Source organism: Rhincodon typus, chromosome 22 (assembly GCF_021869965.1).
Source record: "Rhincodon typus isolate 14 chromosome 22, sRhiTyp1.1, whole genome shotgun sequence".
Taxonomy (NCBI): Eukaryota; Metazoa; Chordata; class Chondrichthyes; order Orectolobiformes; family Rhincodontidae; genus Rhincodon; species Rhincodon typus.
The window spans coordinates 15356076-15375215 of NC_063353.1; the positions used below are offsets into that span (position 1 = coordinate 15356076).

At 39.2% G+C, this 19140-nt stretch overlaps 1 protein-coding gene across 1 annotated transcript; it reads left to right on the forward strand.

Annotated features, from left to right (window-relative positions):
* Positions 1-1042: 1042 nt before the first annotated feature.
* LOC125485767 (mucin-5B-like) lies at positions 1043-18685 on the forward strand. Its single transcript, XM_048610221.1, has 8 exons — positions 1043-1220; positions 8573-8642; positions 9671-9771; positions 9917-9948; positions 11456-11566; positions 12843-12894; positions 15629-15746; positions 18277-18685. Exons 1-8 carry the CDS (start codon positions 1070-1072, stop codon positions 18461-18463), a joined length of 822 nt encoding a protein of 273 aa, XP_048466178.1. The 5' UTR covers positions 1043-1069; the 3' UTR covers positions 18464-18685.
* The last annotated feature ends 455 nt before the right edge of the window (positions 18686-19140 follow it).

Here is a 19140-nt window from a genome sequence, read left to right on the forward strand (position 1 = left end):
AGTAGGCCCAAAACGTCAGCCTTCCTGCTCCTCTGATGCTGCTTGGCCTGCTGTGTTCATCCAGCTCTACACCTTGTTGTCTTTAACATAGATTGACATACCAGGAGTCAAAATATGCTTCAAGGACTCTACGAGATTTTACCAGGAGATTTTAAAGGTTTTGATTTTTGGGACTCTGTGCATAAAGGTTTCACATAGGAACCAAACTGTTCTTGAACCTCTAAGTTTTAAACTTGCTCTATGACTCCATTCAAGCATATTGAAACAAATGAAAGACTTGATGCTGGGCAGATGACAAACAGTCCAACAATAATTAAACAGAAATGGAAAGAACTGTGGATGCTGTAAATCAGGAACAAGAAAAGAAGTTTTCCTTTCTTTATCCCGTCCCCATTTCCCCTAAATCCCTTGTTCACTCCTTCAGTGACTAATGTTAAACAAACTCCTGAGTTTGGACCCGAAATGTTAACTCTCATTTCTCTTTATAGATGCCGCCAAACCTCCAGAGCTTTTCCAGCAATTTACAGCGTCCGATTTTTGACTTTTTGTTTTGTTATTGCTAATCCAGCATTAGTTTGTAAACCTAAAATCTAGATTCAAGTGAAGGTTTATAAAAGGAAAAATTTTTTTTGTGAAGAAACAAACTGGGCAATCATATCCCTAAATAAGTGAAATTAGCTGTAATTGTGAAAACTACTGTGCTGTGGGACTGAAAAGCTAACACGATGGTTTAAGCATTAAGAAAGGTTGCTCCCATCTTTGCTTTCTCAAGGACTATTTGAAATGATTTGAGGACAACTTAACCTGTTGCCTCATGTATTTTGAACCTCGCATATTACCTAAAATATGATGGTGGTTTTCGATTTCCACTGTTTTGATTATGAATATTTAATAGCAATGACAATTTGGTTTTCATTTGAACTAACAAATAAACTGCTGTTTAGGTATCACGACCATAATACTTATTGAAAAACAAGTATATTCATGAAGTTTTGCATAGGATTGTGTAACTTTTCTTTAGAGATCTTTGATATTTTCTCCATCATACAGACTGTCTAAAAACTGTAGCATGGATGTCCTTGGCCCATTCTGGGAAAGCTGTAAAACTGACCATTGCCTGGTCAATTCGACAGAACTAGACTGTGAGAATATAGCAGCAGCTGCTGAGGCATGTAGAGATAACACATGTGTTGTCTGGAGGCCTTCAACACCTGAATGTCGTGAGTATGCTGAATCTAAGAAACTTGACAGTGTGTTTCATGTAAATATTCTCTTTTGATTTGAATTGTAATTTTGAAATAAGCAATAGCTTAATTTAATAGATACATTGGGAACTATTTTAATCCTGCGTGGATCTTGAGGGCACAGCTATTGGAGGGGAAAATGGAGTAAGCTGCCAGCCCATATGGGACATTTTAATTCCTGGGTGCTCCTGTATGTTCCCAGCAAGTGGGCTGAAATGGACAGAAAGCTGACTAGTGGGTGAGAAAGCGTCAGGCAACTAGAGAACACCTGCTATAAAACACAATTGTTTAGAGGCATCAACAAAGGATCAAATTACTGCTTACAGTTGGGTATCGGAGTGCAAAGTTTTTATCAGTTATGTTGCCCTCTGCTATGTTTTCTATTCATTTAGTTGCTATAGGAAGTGAGGGCATGTGGAAGAAATGCATGTTGCCTCTGTACTAGCACATGGTTATAACACACTGACCTAATCATCTGCCATGCCCTAGGTGTAAAATATACAGTGTACAAAACAGGTGTACTTGTGGTGAGTGGCTGATCAAGCCCAAAGTGTTTGTTTAAAGGGTCATTTTATTGGAACCTTTGGATATAAAATCTATACTTTTTCTTTGATTAATTGAATTTATTTTCCACAGTAAAGCTACAAACTGGGTAACTGTATCAATTACACTCTAGGAATTCATCTGTTGACAATAAGTGGGGAGGAAGACAATGAAGTAATGCTCACCAAAGGGGGCTAAAAATACCACTAACACCCAATTGAGTGAGAGAGATGTACAACATTGAAACAGACTTTCAGTCCAACTCGTCCATGCTGAACAGAACTCTTAAACTAATCTAATCCCATTTACCAGCATCTAGCCCAAATCCCTCTAAACCCTTCCTATTCATATAGTCATCCAGATGCCTTTTAAATGTTGTAATTGTACCAGCCTCCACCACTTCCTCTGACAGCTCATTCCATACACTCACAACCCTCTGTGTGAACAAGTTGGCCCTTAGATCCCTTTTAAATCCTTTCCCTCTCACCTTAAACCTATACCATCTAATTCTGGACTCCCCCACACTGGGGAAAAGACCTCGTCTATTCACCCTATCCATGCCAGTCATGATTTTATAAACCTCTATAAGGTCACTCGTCAGCCTCCAATGCTCCAGGGAAAATAGCCCCAGCCTATTCAGCCTCACCATATAGTTCAAACCCTTCAACCCTGGCAACATCCTTGTAAATCTTTTTTGAACCCTTTCAAGTTTCACAACATCTTCCCTATAGCAGGGAAACCAGAACTGAAAGCAGTGTTCCAAAAGTGGCCTAATGACCTCCTAAATTCCTACACTCAATGCATTGACCAATAAGGGCAAGCATACCAAACACCTTCTTCACTATCCTATCTACCTGTGACTTCACTTTCAAGGAACTATGAAACTGCATTCTAAGGTCACTTTGTTCAGCAACTCTCCCCAGGACCTTACCATTAAGTGTATAAGTCCTGCCCTGATTTGCCTTTCCGAAATGCAGCACCTCACATTCATCTAAATTAAAGTCCATCTACCACTCCTCAGCCCATTGGCCAATCTGATCAAGGTCCTGTTGTACTCTGAGGTAACATTCTTCACTGCCCACTACATCTCCAATTTTAGTGCCATTTGCAAACATACTAACCATACCTCCTATGATCACATCCAAATCATTTATATAAATGACAAAATGCAGTGGGCCCAGCACAATCCTTGTGGCACATCACTGGTTACACTCCACCATCACCCTTTGTCTCCTACCTTCAAGCCAGTTCTGTATCCAAGTGGCTAGTTCTCCCTGTATTCCATGTGATCTAACCTTGCTAACCCGTCCACTATGAGGAACCTTGTTGAACACCTTACTGAAGTCCATATAGATTACATCCACCACTCTGCCTTCTTCAATCCTCTTTATTACTTCTTCAAAAATCTCAGTCAAGTTAGTGAGAAATGATTTCTCATGCACAAAGCCATGTTGACTATCCATAATCAGTCCTTGCCTTTCCAAATACATTGCAAGTCTTGTCCCTCAGGATCCCTTCCAACAAAATGTCCATCACTGATGTCAGGCTCATAGGTCTATAGTTCCCTGACTTTTCCTTATCATCTTTCTTAAATAATGGCACCCCATTTTAAAATTAATAGAATTATGGTCACTGGCCCCAAAGTTCTCCCCACCAACACCTGAGTCACCTGCTCTGCCTTATTTCCCAAGAGCAGGTCAAGATGTCCCCCATTATCCAGTAGATACATTCACACATGGAATCAGAAAATTATCATGTACACACGAAACAAATTCCTCTCCACCCAAGCTCCTAACATTATGGCAGTCCCAGTCTATATTTGGAAAGTTAAAATCCCCTACCATTATCAGGAGCTAGATTTCATTAGCTCAAATGCTTCTTCAGTGCTGCAATCCATTTTGGTTCTGCTGAACGATGATATTTGTCTTCAATACAGAAGCCTTGAATAAAATATAATTCTCAACCTGACCACCCTAATAGTGCGCAGAATGAAAATTGTAGCTTTCAACGTTTTTACCATTCATTCTCTTCTAAGGGCTACGGGGGAATTTAGTCAGTATGCAGGTTAGACCAGCATACAACACTAAATGGGCACCTTGGCCAAGGGTGTTTGGTTTGGAATGGTGACTGACTTTCTCAAGGTGGAAAGGATTTTTCAGTAGTACTTGTGGCTCCCTGGGCGTATCTATCAATCCTTTTCTTAAATTAGACCATAAAACTATAAGGTATAGAGGCAGATTTAGGCCATTCAGCCCATTGAGTCTGTTCCACCATTCGACCATAGTCCCCTTTTATCTAACTTGCTTGATGCCTCCTCAAAGAATTCTAACAGATTTGTCAGGCATGACACCCCTTGAAGAAGTCGTGCTGACTCAGCTCTATTTTACTGTGTACTTCCATACATTCTGCAATCCCATCCTTAATAATGGCCTCTAAAATCCTACCAACAACTGAGGTCAGGCTAACCAGCCTATAATTTCCCATTTTCTGCCTCTCTCCCTTCTGAAACATGCATGTTACATTAGCCATTTTCCAGTCCTCTGGGACCTTTCCTGACTCCATGATTCCTGAAAGATCACCACCAATGCCTCCACAATCTCCTCAGCTATCATGGAATCATAGAATCCCTACAGTGTGGAAGCAGACCATTCAGCCAGCGAGTTCACATTGACCCTCTGAACAGCATTCCATCCAGATCCACCCCCTACCCTATCCCTGTAACCATGCATTTCCCATGACTAATCCATCTAAGCTACACATCCCTGGACACATAGCAACTTAGAAAGGCCAATCCACCTAACCTGCATATCTTTGGACTGTGGGTGGAAACCAGAGCACCTTGAGGAAACCCACACATACACGGGGAGAATGTGCAATCCACACAGACAATTGCCCGAGGGTGGATTCAAACCCAGGTCCCTGGCGCTGTGAGGCAGCAATGCTAACTCTGAGCCACTGTATCGCTCCAAGTCCCGCAGAAACCTGGAGTGTGGCCCATCAGGTCCAGGTGATTTCTCCACCTTCAGACCTTTCAGCATCCCAGCAATTTCTCCTTAGCGATGGCCACAACACTTACCTCTGCCCCCTGACTCTCTCGAAGTTCTGGTATGCTACTGGTATCTTCCATCATCAAAGCTGACGCAAAGTGCGTATACATTTCCTCCACCATTTCTTTGTTCCCTATTACTATTTCTCCAGCCTTTTTTTCTAGCAGTCTAATGTACTCTTTTGCCTCTCTTTTACTTTTTAATAATCTAAAAAACACTCTGCAATCTTCTTTTATATTACTAGCTGGCCTATCCTCGCATTTCATGTCCTTTCCCCTTATTGCTTTTTTAGTTGTCCTCTGCTCGATTTTAAAGGTTTCCCAATTCTCTGGCTTTCAGGTAATCTTCACCACATAATATGCATTTTCTCCTGCTTTTTTTTTGCCTCATTCTCCCCTAGTATGTTTCTTCTTCCTTGGAATGAATTTCTGCTATGTCTCCTGAATTACCCCTAGAAAATCCTGCTGTGCTGCTCCACTGCCTTTCCTGCTAGGATCCCCTGCCAGTTGACCCTGGCCAGCTCCTCCCTCATGTCTTTCTAGTTGCCCTTACTCAATTGTAACACCATTACATCTGATTCCAGCTTCTCCCTCTCAAACTGTGGGTGAATTCTATCATCTGGTCACTACTTCCTAGGCCTTCTTTCACCTTCAGCTGGCTAATGAATTCCTTCTCTTGGGCCCGTTACCAATCTGATTTTCCCTGTCTATCTGCATATTGAAGTCCCCCATGTGATTAATATAATAGTGCCTTTCTTACATGCCTTTTCTATCTCCTGATTTATTTCCTTCACCGCATCCTGACCATTGCTTGGGGGCCTGTACACAACTCGCATCAAAGTAATTTTTCCTTTGGAGTTCCTCAAGTCTACCTACACAGATTCACAACTTCTTGCTATTCATTTAATTTCATTCTTACTAACCAGGCAACCCTGCCCCTACTGGCCATCTGCCTGTCCTTTCAAAAGGGTGTATATCCTTGGTTATTTAGTTCCCAGCCTGATCCCCTTGCAGTCACATCTCTGTGATACCCAGAACATCGTATCCTCCGATTTTAATTTGTCTGACAAGCTTACTTACCTTGTTTGGTACACTCGGCACATTCAAGTACAACACCCTCAATCCTGTATTGACTACCCCTTCTCATTGTTGTATCATTAACTGAGGTGCCTGAATTTAGATTTTTGACCCTTTCCATACTCTGACCTATTACTTTTCTGGAAACTTTAATAAACTCTCCTGAGCTGTCTCCCCTTTTAACTAGTTTAAAGTCTTTGTGACCACCTTATTTAGCCTTTCTGCTGGGATCCTGGTCCTAGATTGGTGTAGATGAAGCCCATCCAATTGTAGTGTTTCTTCCTGTCCCAATACTGATGCCAGTGCCCCATGAAGTGGAACCCTCTTTCCCACACCACTCCTTCAGCCACGTGTTTACTTCCATAATCTTCTTATCTCTTCGCCAGTTTGCACGTGGCTCAGGTAATAACCCTGTGATTACAACCTTTGAGGTCCTGTTTTTTAATTTTATTCCTAATTGCTGATATTCCCCAAGCAGGGCCCAATAACACCTTCTGGTCGCCAACTATTTTAATTCCCTCTCGCACTCCCCGGGTGACATGTCCATCCTGGGCCTCCTCCAGTGTCACAATGAAGTCACCTACAAACTGGAGGAGTAACACCTCATATTCCGTCTTGGAAGCCTACAGCCCGATGGCCTAAACATGGAATTCACCAGCTTTAAAATGTCCCCACCCCTGGCCTCATTCCATGTCCAAGCCTCCCTCTCATCCCCGCCTCCTTGATCTGACACAACCTGTCCATCTTCTCTCCCACCTATCTGTCCCACCCATCCCACTGACTAATCCCCACTACTCCCTACCTGCACTCACCTATCACCATCCCACCTACCTTCCTCAGTCCCACCCCTCCTCTCTACTTATTTCTGAGCTCTCTTCTCCCTCTCCATTTCTGAAGCAGGGTCCTGACCCGAAACGTCAACATTCCTGCGCCTCTGATGCTGCCTGGCCTGCTGTGTCCCTCCAGCTCCACACTGTGTTGTGTCTGTCTATGTTGTTGGTGCCAACATGGACCACAACAACTGATCCTTCCCCTCCCTCTCCGGTATCATTTCAAGCTGACTTGAGGTGTCCTTCACCTTGGCACCAGGTAGACGTCACACCATTCAGATACTCTTGACCTCAATCGCAAAGGTTGTTATCTTCCCTCTCTAATTATAGAATCTCCTACAAATATCACCTTTCTTTGTACTCACCCCATTTGAATGGCTTCCTGGACTATGGTAGTGGTCAGTTTGTAGCCCCTTTCCTCATCCACACAGGGAGCAAGTAGCTCATACCTGTTAGACAAGGTCAAGAATTGAAGTTCCTCCAATACTACGTTCAGGATCCTTCAACTGCATCACTTGTGGTCACACCCTGCTGTCCCTGACCTGTGGCCAAATTTGAAGTATTTAAGCTATACAGTATGACTACCTAGAACACAGCATCAAGGTAACTACCCACCCCGCCCCCACTCCTGACTGTGATGCAGTGTCTGAAACTCAGACTCCAGCTCATTAACTTTGAGCTGCAGTTTCTCGAGCTGCAGACACTGACAGATGTGGCCACTATGACTCGCCTTGAGATCCCACATCATACAAGAACAACTCGTCACCTGTACTGTTATTTCTAATATAGTTAATTAGGTTTTATTTATTGTTTAAAAATCTTATTCTTGGATTGTCCCTAAATTATCAAAGCCCTTTCTAAATCTGCTACTATTTAAGGCTAATCCCTAAAGCCAGTCCCTAACCAGCCAGTCAGACCACAGTTTATCTGTAATGTCACTTTCTAAACAAAATTGAAAAGACATGCAGAGATCAGAATGATCAAAAACCCTGTGTTTAAGTTGTGATCACTTAAGCCACCCTTTTCCTCCACTCAGGTGACTCTGAACATGTTCTACGTGCTTAGTATGCAGCTGATATGTAAGCAAAACTACAGCATCTTAGGTTTTGGCAAATTAGCGAAAAGGACAGTGCTTTAGACCAACCTTGTCAGATTAATAGTTGCCTTAAGCCATGCAGGGTTATGTTCATAAGGAGAATGAGAGAGTAGGGAGAGCCGGCATAGATAGCCTATCTCAAAGCTCACCTTCTTCACTGCTGTCGATCTTATCTGATCTGAAGATGTCAATGCTAATCATTTTAGTACTGTTTGCAGGATGGCAAGGTGGTGATAGAAGGGTAGAAATGTGTGAAATATATCTCATGTAGGCATGCTACCAGTTATTGGCTTCTCACTGCTTCCACCACCTGACAAATCTTTGCTCCGTCCGGTTCACAATCATTCCATTCTGAGAGACCAAAATCTGTTGACATGGCTGTTACAGTGTTCCACATTCCTAAACGATGTATTCGTCTTCACTTCTAAAACTTCTTAAACCGAACTTTCCTTTCTGCAACTTTCTCCTGTTGAACAACTGACCCTGAGAATATACTAAACAAGGATTAAAATATAATAATGTGAGCATATTCCAGGAAGTTCTCTGTTAATGCTAATCACCTTTATTTCAAAACTTAGTAATGCAATAATGGCAGTGTGTATTGGTATTTGTGACAGTTTATTACTAGTCTCATTTCATTTAAAATTAGGCCATGATTTTTGTTTTCCATTTCTGATGGTTTACCTAACTGCTTTTTGTGTAATTTGTGATCACATTTCTTTTATATTTTTCATAGCTTTTAAGTGCAAAGCACCTAAGGTTTATAAGCCTTGTGAAATGAAGGAAGATGATTATTGTGAGAACAAGTAAGTATGTGCACTTTCTTTTGTGTAATTTCAGTTTGATTCTGATTTTTATATTATAAAAAATATAAGAAGAACTAAGAAGTGGCCCCATTGAAATTTAAAGTTGAATTTCAGGTTGTGAAAGCAGTATTGCAATAGTCCAACAGAAGTGTGATGCCATCAGCTCACAAACCCACCAACTCAAAAATTAGCAGCCTCTCCACCATTTTAAAATCATTAATTGTGAACTAGTTAAGCTAGTTACCAGAGTGAATGATTGCAATGTTACATTCCACACCCTATAAAATTCCCCATGTAAGTGCCTGAGAAACATATCCAATGGGAAGTTTGAGTTTCTTTCAGGGCTGCTTGGAACAGGGTCAAGTGTTTATTTTATTCATTCATGGGATGATGGTGTTGCTGGCTAGGCAGTATTTATTGCCCAGAGGGCAGTTAAGAGTCAGCTACATTGCTGTGGGTCTGAAGTCGTATGTAGGCCAGACCAGGTACAGATGACAGTTTCCTTCCCTAAAGGACATTAGTGAATAAGATAGGTTTTTTTGACAATTGACAATGGATTCATGGTCATCATTAGATTCTTAATTCCAGGTATTTATTGAATTCAAATTCCACCATCTGCCATGCCAGGATTCGAGCCCTTGTCCCTGGAACATTTTCTGGGTCTCTGGATTAACAGTCCAATGATAATACCACTAGGCCATTCTACCGCGCACCCCGCTGCTGCACCATGTGTTCTCTTGCATCATGCACTTCTCAGCACATTATACATGCATGTGAGATGTGGTGGGAATATAACAGCAGATATTATGGGACACTGGTAAATAGGAAGTTCTCACCCCCACCTCTGGATCCATGCAGGCACAGGTCTTTGTACAATACCTGCCATCTGTAAGATGATATCTCTCAGGTCATCCTGTTCTGTATAGCCGCTCATCAGATAGAGATAGCAGCAGAGCCATTATCAGGTCTCTTCAAAATATTCATGGTTGCTCTCTTTAAAATAATAATGGTTGCACTCTCACTTTCAGTCAAGTGAAAGAAGGGCTGAGGTTAGCCTCTTATGAAGAAGGCTGCTTTTGTCCACATGGAATGAAGCTATCGGAAAACAGAACCGAATGTGTTTCTACATGTAAGCTTACTTACCTTCACTTGATATGCAATTATTTTGATAATTTTGCAGTCAGATAAAATCGTAATAGTAATTACTTTAAAACAACTTGGATGTCTGTTTGACATAAAATCATAAAAATGACAAAAGTTTGTGTTGAATACAGGTTGCCTGGACAATGATGGGAAAAGGAGAAATGTAAGTCAATCAGAATTTGATATTTCCTTTATTCGGAACACTTTTGTAACAGTCATTTATTAGCTATGATCATATATGATACAAGAGAATTTAATTGTTTTCTTCATTCCATTGCACCCTTTAGAACAATAACATTGAACAATTTTTGAGTGGTTATGAAGATACACTTGGAAAAGAAAATAGATGGCATTTTATTAATTTTATTAAGATCAATCTAATATGTTTGATAACTCAAATGTAACCATTGCTTGGATCTCAGAAATGCTAGAATATGACATGGAGTTGCATTTTGCAAATACAATGAATTATAATAGCAATTTACTGCATCTCTTCTTTAAGTAAGAGGATTCCACAGATTAGTAACAATTTTACCACACAGATTTGTTGAGAAGATATATGACACTGTGAGAAGACTTGGATTATTAGACTGACTAGCTGTAGGTGGAAATTGCACGGGTTATAAATCTGGGAATTGCTGCTTTAAGATTTTACGCTAATGGCATTTTCCAGGCTTCTCGGCTCGAGTACGACAAAATAAAGAGGTAACTGTGGAAGTGCAGTTATGTTTAGTTTGTTTTCAACAAGTGTAACTATTAACTGGAAAAACAAGAATATCAACATAACTTCAGCACAAACCTCAGAAACATTGCATAAAAGCTATTTATATATGTCGCCTCTCCAGCAATTCACTGCTTTCTTACTGTATAATTCCTGTGGAAATTCCAGTGAGCATATTTTTTAATCAGTCACTGTCATTCTGTTTTACAAATTTAAGGTTTTTAATTTCTATTCTTCCTAATTAGCTGTAAATCTTAATTTGATATTTAACCAGAATATTGCACCTGGAAATCCAAAGCTTCTGATATACTGTTGCTGTAATTTCAGCAGGAGTCTCCGCAAGACTTTGAAATTAGACTGGGAATCTGCTACAGCAGGTCCCAGTTAAGTGCACAGAGTTTGGCAAGGCCTTGTAAAGGGACATAGCCTGAGCTCATTGATATCAGAAAAGACTAGGTCAGGGACAGAGACTTAAGATATAACAATTCACTCAGACAGAGTGACAGCCAACATACTCTGATGGGATGCATAGCAAATGGAGAGGCTGGCCAGGATCGTGGTCTGAACCCCCGAAAAGGATTTTCTTTTTAATATGAATAACCTTAAAAACATCATTCCCTTACAAAAAACAAACTTCCCAGCTTCTCCAGTGAGCAGATGCTTAAGATGCAGCTGTTTTGGTAAGGGTGTGAAATTGTTGGCATTTCTAACCCCAGATACCCTGGTCAAATTTACACAAGTCTCACTTAGATGTACATTCTCTGTGATTTTCAGGTCTATTATAGTTAACAAGTATATTGAGATTATTAATGGTGGAAACTGTACATTTGTGAAAACCCAATTAATGAACATTAACACAAGAACTGGTGACATTAAATTGTTTGATTTATTTGACTGAGAAAGATTAGTTGAATTTTTTCATCTATTATGCTGCATCTGTCATTCCTAGGAGGGTGAATGGTGGGTTGATCCCAACGACAATTGTGTTTTCTACACATGTTCTGAAACTGGAGTTCAAAAAAGTACAATAACTTGTTCCAAACAGTCTGTTTGCAAAGAGGTTTGTATAGTATATGATTCACGTTTACCAGATGTTTCTTCATCCTGATTTCAGTTCATTTTGCTTTGCTCCATCTTTCTGTGATTTCACTTCTTTACACCTTCCCCTTTTCCCTTTTTCAGTTTCTATGTGGCTGTCACAAATTGTTTAATTCTCCTGTTACCTCATTTCTATTATTTTTGTTTGACTTAAAATTTCTCTGTGATGTTGTTATATTGATCCTGATTTGACTTCCACCTACATGGTATTATTTAAGCTAGAACACAAGAAGTGATCTCTATCTGATATGTTTGAAGCTAAACACATTTCTGGGTTGGAACAATTATCACAGCCCCAGTTACCAACCAGTGATGATCAGAAGCTGCAGTATGGCCCAACTGTAGGGTTCTCTGCCTCCATGTCCAAAACTGGACATTTCCCAAGCAGAGCTAGAACAAAAAATATCCCCCGTTTTTTTTTATAATCCTGTAATTGTTTCTTTTCCTTACCCGCATGTCATTTACTCCTCCTTTCTCATGAAGAATATATCAAGTGGGTTACAAATCTCTCAACAACCTAATATAGTAATAACAAATTGATACTCATAGATAGGTAGAAAGGCAATCATGTCAGTGGGACTGTGATCCTCAGTAATGGGTTTCCAATTAATAGTTTTCTTTTAAAAGAAGTCAAATATTGATGTTTCATAAGTTCGATCATGTTTCATCAAACTTATTTTAAATTGAGTATATAGCAAAATGATTAGAGACATTTCTGGAAAAAATGGCCCTATGGAGGGCTTGATTTCCTATTTTTTAGTCATAAATTAACAAAATGGACCAACTTTATAAAGGCATAAAAGTCTCACCACTAAAGATTCAAAGAAAACAGGTGGCACTGTGGTTCTGTGGTTAGCACTACTGCCTCACGTTGCTAGGGACCTGGGTTCAATTCCCACCTTGGGTAACTGTCTGTGTGGAGTTTGCATGTTCCCCTTGTGTCTGCATGGGTTTCCCCCAGGTGTTCTGGTTTCCTCCCACGGCCCAAAGATGGGCAGTTTAGGTGAATTGGCCATACTAACTTGCCCATTGTGTCAAGGGATGTGTGAATTGGCCATACTAAATTGCCCACAGTGTTAAGGGATGTGTGGGTTAAAGTGGTAGGGGGATGGGTCCGGGTGGGATCCTCTTCAGAGGGTCAGTGTGGGCTGAATGGCCTGTTTCCACACTGTAGGGATTCTATAATAATAATATTTATATACTTATAAAAATTTCTACTGTTATTTTTCATTGCTTAGTCTGAGAAAGTGTGGGATCAATATAAATGCTGCTATTCATGTGGGTCAGAAGGTAAGAATTTCATTACTTTATGTTCAAATTTATTAATGTTCTGGTTGATCTGTTGTGTTGCTGTACATGACTATTATGAATAAAGTATTGTATTGTGTATGGGGATGACTATGAGCAGGAAGTCGACATCAGAGGGGTGAAATTTGAAAAAAAAAAAATGGGTGTTGGAAAAGTATTTCAGGGAATGGGTGTTGCTCTGACTTTCCAAGAAACAAAATGGAATTTGACTTTTCATTTTTTTATCATTGAAGGGGCTTTAATATTTTCTAAATATTCTTCATAGTCTTTTGCCCATAATAGATGTGGGATTTTTGTACTGAATAGTTGCAAATTATTCAAACATTTGAATACTAACTGTACTTTAGTTTTTGATGGCTCTTTTTGTAAAAAAATAAAAAAGAGAATGACTGCCTTTACTTCCGACTAGAAACAATTTCTTCAACTTTGTTCATGAATTGAGGCATAATTGTTTAAAGCAATTTGGCGCCATAAATTTTAACATACATCTATACTAAATTCTCTAAAAGAATCAAGTATTGCAGATAACTGTGGAGGCTTTTGCAAGTAAACTTCTTCATTGGACCAAGTTGACATAGATTTTACAAATCATCTTGAAATGAATGTTGTGATCTACCTGCTATGTGTAATATACAAATAGATGTTGATTCTTCCTTATAAAATCAACTCTTCAAATTGTACAAATCATGCTGCCCAGCTTGGTGTGGCAATTGTTGGGTTTATCCAAAAAACATCCTTTTAGAACTTTGGAGAGGACAGTTTTTACACAGATATAAAAGTACAAAAATATTTTATTCACAGTTGAATGTACCAACCAATTCATAATGATACCATATTAATAGATATTTGAAGGATAAGTGTGCAAACCATTCATGGTCAGAACAGCAGGTTGTGCCTCAAGTTACTGTAATGTTCTTCCATTCTGCATTACGTGACAATATGATTATGAAATGTGACTGCAACTGATCAGACAGCAACTGTAACAAGCCACCCATGGTGTGGAGTGGCAAAGTATTGAGTTTGTCCATTAAGAGAATGAAATTGGACACAGACTGGAAAGTGAATGAGCCTGAAAACATAAAAAAGTTAATGTAAGTTGGCATTCAAAAAAAATACGAACAATTGTAAAAAGGCTAAACTTTATTTAACATCACAGATGAATTGCATGACACACCATCCAAATGCAACATTCCCTGCTATGCCCTACATTTAGATAGGCTTTTTGAGACGTATTTATTTTTAAGCAACTTGTTGGCAATGTCATCATGTTGAGCATTGCAAACATCCTTATTTTGTTCCTACCTAACATCTGTATTTCCATTACGAATCACCTAAGTAGCTTTTAGAAGCAAGAAACTCTTTTGACTTTTCCCTGTCAAAACTCAGATGTGCCAAGTGCACCAAGATTGCTCTGTTACCTCACAATTATAAATGGTTCATTATTACTTTCTGTGTTGTTTTTCTCATCATTATAATTTAGCTTTGTGTTTTCTGGATGCTCCAATTCTATGATCATTTTCTGTTTTATGTACCTTTGCAAATCACTTAGTCTGCTACTCATTGACAGATGTCTCAGTATGTTGACCATGGGGATTCTGCAGCGTGAAACAACCATAAATCATGTTCCATTGTGTGGTAGCATTTTTGTGCCCAAATATATTTAAAATTTTAATTTTACAAATCAACAACTATTCAGGGATCATCCATTGCTCACTCCAAATAATTAAATCTCCCCTTCCAGAATCTTCAAATTGGGTGGTGCTGTCAATGAGAAATAGTATGATGTCATTAATTAGAAACTTTGCCTCTGTCATCTGGTTCTTATCCAATTCAGGATAAAAAAACAACAATCTCCCCATTTTCTGACTAAGAAGAAATTTGCAATCATATATCTTTCAAAATCTCAGGATGCCCTGAAGCATTTACAACGAATGAAATACCATTTGAACTGTCATTACAGTTGCATTATTGGAAGCTTTACAGGCAACATGTGCAGAAGAAAGGGTTATAATCTGTAATTAAATACATGACTAGATCGACCGTTCCAACTGTAGAAAAATTTGGGGCCAGGACATTGGGAGACCTCTCCTGCTCTTCTACCAATGGTGGCATTGATCAGCTTCTGTGGGTGTGCCACATCTCACAGTTCAGCACTGTCCTAATTCAGCACCCTATATAGTCAATCTTATTTAAGGTACTGGAAAGTAAAAAGAATAAAATAAAATATATCGCACTTGTGCATCAGGACATTGTGTAAGCAGGTGTTGATGGCATTGTTAGAATAGGGCGTTAGAATGCTCACTCTGCACTGTGCATCCAATGTCCAACCTGGATGTGCTCCATGTGCTCACTGTTCCCGAGCCTATTGATTTTCATTTTGAGCACAAAAATAACATTAAGGTGTGGTGAGTTGCAATGGTTTAACTTGAATTTCTGTGTCATCTTTGAAGAATTAGTAAAGTTCTTTTATATGTTTCCCCTCTGTTTCACCGAGAGCTAATTGAAAATATTACTTGTTAGCAAGACACATGCATTCCAAAGGAAATAACTTTGTATATGAGTTAAAATTAACTCAAAGAGAAATGAATTTATAAAATTTATGACCAATTGATGGCAGAACCATTCAGGTGTCTCACAATGTGGATTTACAACTGTGTTTTCTGTAATACAGTTATAGCTCAAGTTTAATTTTTGTTATTGATTTTATGAACTATAGTTCGCACCTGCAAAATGCTGAACCGCACAGAACATGTCACGAAAACCGTGGATAATCGTCAATGCTCAGCAGAAGTCAGCTTCAACATATGTGAAGGCAATTGTTTTACATCATCTCAGTAAGTATATGTGGGAGGTGATGGCCTAGTGGTATTATTGCTGGACTGTTAATCCAGAGACCACTGTAATATTATGGAGATAGGGGTTCAAATCCTGCCATGGCAGATGGTGGAATTTGAATTCAACAAAAAAATCTGGAATTGAGAATTTAATGATAACCATGAAACCATTGTCAGCTGTTGGGGAAAACACATCTGGTTCACTAATGCCCTTTAGGGAAAGAAACTGTCATCCTTGCCTACATGTGACTCCAGATCCACAGCAATGTGGTTGACTCTTAACTGCCCTCTGGGCAATTAGGGATGTACAATAAATACTGGCCCAGCCAGCAATGCCCTCAGCCCATGAATGAGTAAAAAAACATTTTGTGTTTTTAATTGTAATTTAAATAGAATCATTAAACATTTTCTCAGAATCGAAAAGAATAAGAATTGTCTGAAATTGCAGCTACAAATGTTAATTTGATATTTGGAAACCATTTTGGTTGTTTTTGAGTAAACACCAATCTATACACAGCAATATGGAAGTATAAGATAGCCAAATATAAATTTCAATCAAATGTTAAGGGTTACAGTAGCTGTGTTGGAGTAAAAATGTTTAAATCTGGCTTTGTTCCCTATCTTTTTGTTTTAGCGTCTGTTCTATACTGACAGGATCAAACTGACTGACACAACTAAACTGATGCAGTTTACCAAGTCAAAGTATTTGTAGTTATTCATTCTGTTTCTTATTCGATTGATTTTTCCTGAGAGACTTCAGGCATCAAGACACCATAACATATAGGGGAAGAATTAGGCCATTCTGCCCATCAAGTTTTCTTCACCATTTGATCATGGCCAATATGTTTCTCAATCTCATCCTCTTGCCTTCTCCCCGTAACCGTCGATCCACTTACTAACCAAGAACCTATCTATTTCTGTCTTAAATACGCTCAATGACCTGGCCTCAACAGTCATCTGTGGTGAAGAGTTCCACAGATTCACCACCTTCTGGCTGAAGAAATTCCTCCTTATCTCAGTTCCAAAGGGTCATCTCTTCACTCTGAGGTTGTGCCCTTGGGTCCTAGTATCTCCTCTGAGTGGAAACATCTTCTCCACATCCACTCTATCCAGGCCTGTCAGTATTCTGTAAGTTTCATGAAATCCCACTTCATCCTTCTAAACTCCATTGAATACAGAACCAGAGTCCTTAACCACTCCTCATATAACAAGCCCTTCATCATCGAGATCATTCTTGTAAACCTCTTCTAAAACCCCTCCAATGTCAGAACATCTTTCCTTAGATACAGGACCTAAAACTGCTCACAATATTCCAAATGCAATCCGGCTAGATCTTTATACAGCCTCAGTAATGCAACACTCCTCTTGTATTCTCGCCGTCTTGAAATTAATGTTAACATTGCATTTGCCTTTCCAACTGCCAACTGAACCTGCATGTTTACCCCAGAAAATCCTGAACTAAGTGCCTTTGTTCTTTAGATTTCTGAAGTCTTTTCCCATTTAAAAAAAAAGACCATGCCTCTTTTCTCCCTACCAAAGTGCATAGCGCCACACTTTCCCACATTGTATTCCATCTACCACTTCTTTGCCTTGTCTCCTAGCCTGCCCAAGTCCTTCTGTGGCCTCCCCAACTTCCTCAATACTGCCGGTCCCACCTCCTGTCTTTGTGTTATCTGCAAACTTAGCAACAATGCTCTCAGTTCCTTTGTTCAGATTGTTAATGTATAATGTGAATAGTTGTGGTCCCCACACAGACCCCTGTGGAACTCCACTGGTCACCAATTGCACAAGTCATTGGTTCCACTGACTACCAGCTGGAATTGGTCAGTCTCTCCATGCAGGAGAAGAGTTTAAGTTAAGGATGGATTCTGCCCAATCTACAATATTATCTGCCATTGTGTTTCCTTTTCTTCTGCAAGCAACTATAGGACATTTCTCCTTTTGCTGGATCTCTTCCACCAGGACTTCCAGTACCGTATCTGATCACCCATGCGCCCTGTGTTTTAGCTGCTGAAATATTGTCAAATGTTCTGTTGTGTGTCAGCTAATGCAATGTTCCCCTTAGCGGAAATGACTGTTAAGGTGGTTACATGTACTCCTCCTTGGAAATTATCTTGAACTGTCAAGAATGATAAAGCTGCATGAGTTTGATTTAGAAATGTCAGGCCCAGCTAAATCATTGTAGTCATTGATTAGGCCTAAAATTTTATGCTAAATCTAACTTTTCAAACAGGTGTCCACTGCACTCACTTAGTAACTTTTTGCACTATTTCGTTAAAAGAAATCCCCTAATCCCCATACCTTTCAATATCTTCACTCTAAATATATTGTTCCAGTGGCAGTATATAATCATGCTCTGAATATGATAACACATTCTTCAAAGTAACACGAGTTGTTGCACAATTAATCTTTTGTTAAGCAGCTTTAGACATTTCAGACAGACTTGAGTATTGTTACTTAAACAGGGTAATTTTGTTGCATTTGTTCCTATATTTTCATCAGTGAAATCTGTGTCCTTCTTATCTTTCAGCTTTAACACCACATCAGGCAACATTGAGCGCAACTGTATGTGTTGCCAAGAAAAAGAGTTTGATGTAAGGACAGTGGACCTTGACTGTGGGAATGGAAAGACTACAAAATATACATACAAATACATCAAGTCATGTGACTGCAGTAATAATATCTGTATATTTACACAAGGCAGCAATCTCAAATGAGTGAACTGAATCTTGAACTTTCAAGTTATAATTCAATTTACAACTAACTTTTGAAAATAAGTTTTAAATCATTTCTTTTCATTAAATAGCACAGAAGAGCAAATAAGATGTAATGAGAAAGAAGTAACATCTAGCTACTATTCAAATTAGGATACAGTGATCCTTTGTTGTATAAACTTGTCTATGTTTTCAAAATTACCTACAACTATCAATAAATAACTGCAAGCAACAAATCTTCACAGTCAATTATTATATTAGAAGATTTAAGCTAACTAAATGCAAAATTGCCCTCTTAAACTATCACCTGTTTACTTCAGGACTGAAATACCTCAGTGCTGACAATCTACATCATATCAGAGATATTCTACTAAATAATGTCAGAAATTAATTAAGTGTCATTTTTGGCGAATTTCATGGAGGATTTCTGTCCACGAGGCTACCTGGTTTTTTTCACAATATGTTCCCAAGCTCGTCTCATTACTTATGCACCAAAACCCGATGGCACCTACCACCGCACCCCCCCCCACCCCGGTCCTGTTCTTCCACTCACAGCAGAGAGAAGTTTAGAATGCCTGCTTTCTCTGAATGAATAAAAAAAAGAAATCTGCAGACAGAAAAATACAACTAATATTTCATCAGAACATTCTATTGAAGGGTCACTGGACTTGAAGCATTTA

Excerpts from the sequence above, each read along its gene's own strand:
- LOC125485767 (XM_048610221.1), top strand. The coding sequence starts at position 1,070 with ATGGATGTCCTTGGCCCATTCTGGGAAAGCTGTAAAACTGACCATTGC. Across the intron at positions 11,567-12,842 it reads AACAGTCTGTTTGCAAAGAG|TCTGAGAAAGTGTGGGATCA; the intron begins GTTTGTATAGTA and ends TTCATTGCTTAG. Across the intron at positions 15,747-18,276 it reads AATTGTTTTACATCATCTCA|CTTTAACACCACATCAGGCA; the intron begins GTAAGTATATGT and ends CTTATCTTTCAG.